This window comes from Nyctereutes procyonoides, unplaced genomic scaffold, assembly GCF_905146905.1.
Source record: "Nyctereutes procyonoides isolate TBG_1078 unplaced genomic scaffold, NYPRO_anot_genome, whole genome shotgun sequence".
Taxonomy (NCBI): domain Eukaryota; kingdom Metazoa; phylum Chordata; class Mammalia; order Carnivora; family Canidae; genus Nyctereutes; species Nyctereutes procyonoides.
This window is the reverse complement of record NW_026575047.1, coordinates 6330003-6336002: the sequence shown is the minus strand read 5'-3', so window position 1 is coordinate 6336002 and position 6000 is coordinate 6330003. Positions and strand designations below refer to the sequence as shown.

Here is a 6000-nt window from a genome sequence, read left to right as displayed (position 1 = left end):
AAAAAACAACTCTTAACACACACACAAAACCCAAAAAGGGGCAAAATGCATGATGGGCAGCCTCGGCATTTTCTCAGCTGCTTCCTTAGCCCAACTGGGAAGGTCTGGTCGGCGGCCACAAGCTCAGGGTTTGCAGGGACAGAGCTCTGGGTTCCAGTCCTGCGTCGGCGCCGCATCAGCGGTCCCGTGTTGGGTAGATTCTCAAACTCTCCCGGGGTCAGACTCCGCTGAAGCCGCGGCGGCAGAGCCGGATCAACCTTCTGAAGCGGGACTTGACGGTCCTCGGCGTCCGCGTCCGGCATCAGCGCGGGCAGCAGGCCGCAGGGCACCAGCCCGGGACCCGGGGAGCGGGCGCGGGCGCGGAGGGGCCGGCGGGAGGCCCCGCCCCCGGCGCGCGCGCGCACGACGCACGCCGGCACGCCGGCACGCACGGCACGCACGGCACGCACGGCACGCCGACCACGCCGCGGGGGCGCGCGCGCAGGCCCAGCCCTCGTCGCCGCCGCCATTTTAGCTCCTGGTCCCGGCCGCACGGTGTGGGCTGTTGTGGCGGGAGGGGTGGGGGTCCTCCGGAGTGAAGTACCGACACAGCCGCCAGCTTCCTCTGCCGCGCCTTCCTTCTGCCGCCCGCTCGCGGAGCCCGAAGATGTCCAAGCGGCACCGGCTGGACTTGGGGGAGGATTACCCCTCCGGCAAGAAGCGTGCGGGGACCGATGGGTAAGGCAGGCCGGGGGCGCGAGGCGGCGGCTCGGGCTTTTGTTGGGCGGGCGGGCGGGGGGGAGGGGGGACCCCGCGAGGAGCCCCGCAGGAGCCCGGAGGAGCCCCGGAGGAGCCCCGCAGGCCCCGCAGGCCCGGGCCCTTTGTGTCGCTCCGGGCTCGGCCGGGCAAGGGCGCGGGGAGAGGTGTGCGGCGCGGCCGCCGCCCGGGCCGGGGCGGGGGGGGGGGCTGCGTGGCCACGAGGGCGCCTGCTCCGCGGGCCGGGCCGGGCCGGGCCGGGCCGGAGCCGCCTGCAGGGGGGCGGGCGGGAGGTGGCCGCGGACCGCGTGGCCCGGGCTCCCGGGGGAGGCCTGGGGCGCGGGGGGTGCTGGGAGGGCGCGGCGGGGGCGCCGGGCCGCGGGGGCCGCCGGGACGGGCGCTCGGACGCGCGGGGTCCCCGGGGGGCTGCCGGGGGCGCCTGCACCGGCGGGCGCGGGCGCGGGCGCGGGAGCGAGCGCGGGCGCCTCGGTCCATTCAAACCCCCGGAGGAGGTCCGGGGGCGAACTTCCGCCTCGGCCTACGCTCCCGCCATCTCCCCGGTTTCCTGCCCTTGGGTCACACGGCGGTTCGTGGGGGGCGGCCCGGGGGTGTAGGAACCACAAGCCCACTTTTTTCTTTCTTTTTTTTCTTTTCTTTTCTTTTCTTTTCTTTTCTTTTCTTTTCTTTTCTTTTCTTTTCTTCTTTTTTTTCCCGCCTCCGCCAGTATATCCCTCCTTCATTAGTAGCTTTTGGAACACGCACTTTTCAAAAAGGTTGTGTGTGTGTGTGTTTTACTTTATTTTTCATTTTCTTAGATTTAATTGATCCATGTATTTATTTTTGGTATTTATGGCAAAATGTCGCCCGTGGGGAGGTTGGGCCGAGCGTCTAATGCCCCGGGGGCGCTTGCGATCGCCTTTTCCCCCTCTCTCCTAGCCCCCCCCCCCCCGCTCTGCAAGCCGCGGAGGAGTCTGAGCAGTCCGCGACCCGCGCGCTCTCCTCCACGTCCTCTCTAGTCTCTCCCTTGTCTTCTTTTCCACTCGCGAAGTGGCAGAGATTTTTACTTGGGGGATTCCGGCCAGAGAACACGTGTCTGGAGCGTGCAGGTGCGGCTCTTGAGGCTCTGGCCACGGTGCGTGGAGAGGGTGTCCGTGGTCCATGGCCCGCCTGTGCCTCCTGTTGGGTCTGGTGGTTGGCCCGGGGCTGCCGGGTTCGGTCGGTCTCCACTTGGCTGCGGAGCGCCTCGCGGAGTGGGGTCCTGGGTAGGGTAGCGTGTGCCTCCGACACCCTCCCCCTGCTGGGTGTGGGAGGCGGGACTGCGTTCGACGCTAGAGTCTTGCGAAGTTGCTGGGTCCGCGGTGCTAGACGTCAGCTTTCTTTCTTTTTGGACTGTTTCCTCTCTTTAGGATCTCCCTCCCCCCACCCCAGCAAAACTTTAGCACTTCGGGTTAAAGACTCAGCTGGAAGTCACTTTGAAGAGTGTCACTAACCGGCCCCACTCAGGGAGGCGAAGTGGGCCTGCAGAGTTGTCCAGGCGGCTGGTACGACCGCACACGGTTTACAGCGGGATTTAGACCTTGATCTTTCCATCCTCACTCCTCGCCTCTTGCTTTTTTTTTTTTTTTTTTTTTTCATTACAACACGGACTGTGGCTGTAGTTGGTCAATGCTGCCTATTTTAATGACATCTGTAATGGGTTGTCAAAGTAGGGAACGCCTGGTTCTTGCTTCCTGTGAGGTAAAAATAAATTGGCATGTCATCTGGCCAAGATGCAGCTCATGTCCCTCATAAGAGTTCAGGTTGGAACAAAAGATGCTGGGATGCCATGAATTCATTTATTCGTATTTGTATGTAGGCGCACCGGTAACTGCTTCAGGTTTAGTGGCCTGAAGCATTTAGACTTTATATGGATATATGCTCCTTTCCTCTTGTGGAACAGAGAGCCTTAGTAAAAAAAAAAAAAAAAAAAAAAAAAAAAAAAAAAATGTGGACTTTTTAGGCTTATGATGGTGACCTTACTGATTCTCATGGGTATTCTATATCTACCTGTTGGTGAAGGAGGAGTTTGGTATGAATAAAGCCCAAGTTCTGAGCTACTCTGCAGAGAAGTTTCTATACATACTTCTAATCACTTCTCATACAATTAATTTTTTAGCAACGGGTTACAGCTGTGAATAGTGCTGCCTCCTCAATGATTTTAAGTCACTTTTGTTGACTGCCATGCAATCTTGAAGTTGTTGTTTGGTTGGTTGGTTTTTTTTTTTTTCTTTTTTTTTCTTTTTTTTTTTTTTTTTTAGCCCTGATAGTTATTAGCAAGTGGTTTTTATCTGAGGGAGAAGCTTGACAGTCAGTCTTAAGAACTCCACTCCTAAGCTTGGCTGGCCCATTTTCCCAATACTGAGAGGGAAGGTAATTTGGTGGGAGATTTCTTTTAGATTCAAGTTCCCAAACTGTATATGGTGTTACTTACTCATCATGCTGTATTTTTATTTGGAGGTCAGGTAGAGAAGTTGAAGGTTTCTGTTACATACTAACCTTACTACTTTTTTCATCATCCCACAGAATTTTTGCTTTATAAAGTTACTACCAAAAAGACAACTGAAGTATGGAACATGAGGACATTTTCCATTTTGATGTTTGTTTCAGAGATTACTTCCTAATAAGAGCTTTTCTCCTTAATTGGTGGGAAAGTGAAACAAATATTAACATATGTAGAGTACATAATGTGCTCCCAAAACTGTTCTGGGGGCAGTGTGTGTATAACCACATTTTCACTACCTTCCTGTGATATAGGTGAGGTTAAGTAACTTGCCCCAAGGAATACAAGAAATGTCCATACATAAATAAAAGGCAAAAATGTCCAATGTCCCTGAAATCTTCATCCTCCTCTTTTACCCCTTGATGGACATTGTTTTTAGTCTTTGCATGTCTTATAAAAACATCTTATTTATTTAAATGAGGTGGGGGGAGAAGCAGAGGGAGAAGCAGAGTCCTGGTTGGGCTGGGCAGGGAACCCCATGTGGCTGGATCCTGGGACTCTGAGATCATGACCTGAGCCGGAAGCAGACACTTAACTGACCCATTCGGGTGCCCCAGTCTTTGCATGTATATTCACAAATATAAACTGTATATTTTCCAATATAACGTTTCCATACGTTTCTATATACGTTTCCAATATAACGTATATCAGTGGGATGTTTCATTATGGGTTGTTTTGTGCTTTATTTGCTAAAAAAAAATGTGTCCTAAAGTAGAATAGATATATATTATCCTTTTCATTGGCTTTATAATATTCTAAGTATAAAGGGGGATCATAACTTATCTACCCAGTTTCCTATTCTTTAGTGTTTAGGTGGTTTTCCAATGTCTATTATTTTACAAGTGAAAAGTATGAAGAACATCCTTTTGTACACAAATTTGCACACTTACATCCTTAAGAGAAGTTCTGGGAGTGAGATTGCCAGATAAAAAGCAATGCTTATTTATTTTAAAAGCATTTATTTATTTACTTACTTATGAATGACAGAGAGGCAGAGACTCGGGCAGAGAGAGAAGCAGGCTCCATGCAGGGACCCCCATGTGGGACTCCATCCTTGGACCCGGGGATCACGCCCTGAGCTAAAGGCAGAGGCTCAGCCACTGGGCCATCCAGGCGCCACCCCCAAAACAATGCTTATTTAAAATACTCTGCTTTTGAGAACCAGTTTTTACGTCATTAGCTGTACTGTAGTGCCTATTCCATGTAGAATTTTAAAATGGTATTTTAAATTAAACCAAAAGATCTTTCAGTCATAAGCAATATTTATCAGGTATTTACTATATTCCAGGCACAACTTTAAGCATATTACGTATATTAACTCATTTAATTCTTGAAATACTGTACAAGATCTGTGAATAGCCACATTTTATAGACAAGGAAAGCAATAACTGGTCATACAGATAGCCAAAGTGCTGAGCTAGGGCTGAGCTGAGACTACTAAAAAACATGTGCTTAACAACTGTCATAACTGTCTACCTGTCTGTATTGTAGCTGTGTGATCAATAAAGCACCACTTTTTACTCAGTTTTTAAGCGTTATATGTCAGTGAGTAAATCTTAATCGTAAAACTCTCCTGTATAATGAAAGTATTTGTTTTAAAAAAGAAAACAAGCAGGAGACCTAGGTGGCTCAGTTGGTTAAGCCTCTCCCTCACCCTTCATTTCGGCTCAGGTGATGTCAAGGTCGTGGGATCCAGCCCTGCATAGGGCTCTGTGCTTTGTCTCTCAAATAAATACATAAATAAATAAATACATAAATAAATAAATAGATAGATAAATATAATCTTTAAAAAAATGCATACACATGGCAGCTTACATGTTATTTATGAAGCAGTAGGTTTGAGATAGCCCTCTGTGGCTGCTTTTTAATTTTTATCCTCCCTCCCCCATTGAAAGTAGATAGTTTGAGTCATAGGCAACATTTCAAAATGATTGAATTTGCCGCCTGCATCCTTCCTGTTGCTTTCTTATTTTAAGCTCCCAACTGTTTTATTAATACTTTTTTCTTTGCAGATGGTAAATTGAGACTTACACCTTGCTATTGGTTATACAGCTGTGATCTCAGTGCTCCTTTTACTCGTTTTATTTTTACCCCCATTTCTCTGGCAGCAGTTAAATCTTTGTGTCCTTAGAATGTATTTTATACTTCCTATGCTGTAGTTATTTTGGTAATGAAGTTTTTGATGAAGTAGGCCCTTGAAAAACATCTTTGTATAGGTATTACTGTAACAAAGTAAGGTGTTATGATTTACTCTTTTTTCCAAGATTTTATTTACTCATGAGAGACCTAGAGCGAGGAAGAAGCAGGCTTCCTGCGGGGAACCTGATGTGGGATTTGATCCCAGGACCCCCAGGGTCATGACCTGAGCCAAAGGGAGATGCTCAACCACTGAGCACCCCAGGTGCCCCCATTTTGTTCCCAGCATGGACAACCTGCATTCAACCTGTAGAGGTTTTTTATACTGGAACAGAGAAAATTGGCAGTCAGGGCATAATTTGTCCGGCTCCCCCCCCCCCCTTTGCCTATTATGTGATTCCACAGTGTTAACCCTACCTCTGTCCTCATTCTTAGGGCAACGCTGCACGGCAGGTGTCGTAAATGTGGACACTGAGGCTGAAGATAAGTCACGTCCTAATAGGTGTCCCTGAAGCCACAGCAAATTGTTGAGGCGCGATGACTCTTAGGACTTTTGTGGATCTCGGCCCCCTGGGTGTATCGGTTTCTCA

The 6000-nt window shown here is 49.7% G+C and overlaps 1 protein-coding gene across 1 annotated transcript in view; it reads left to right on the top strand.

Moving 5' to 3' along the window:
- The first annotated feature begins 525 nt into the window (after positions 1–525).
- DHX15 (DEAH-box helicase 15) overlaps positions 526–6000 on the top strand; it is a 59898-nt gene continuing 54423 nt past the window's right edge. Inside the window, exon 1 of the mRNA XM_055326245.1 lies at positions 526–717. Within this exon, the coding sequence (XP_055182220.1) occupies positions 647–717 (71 nt within the window). The 5' untranslated portion in view covers positions 526–646. The remainder of the gene's footprint in view (positions 718–6000) is intronic.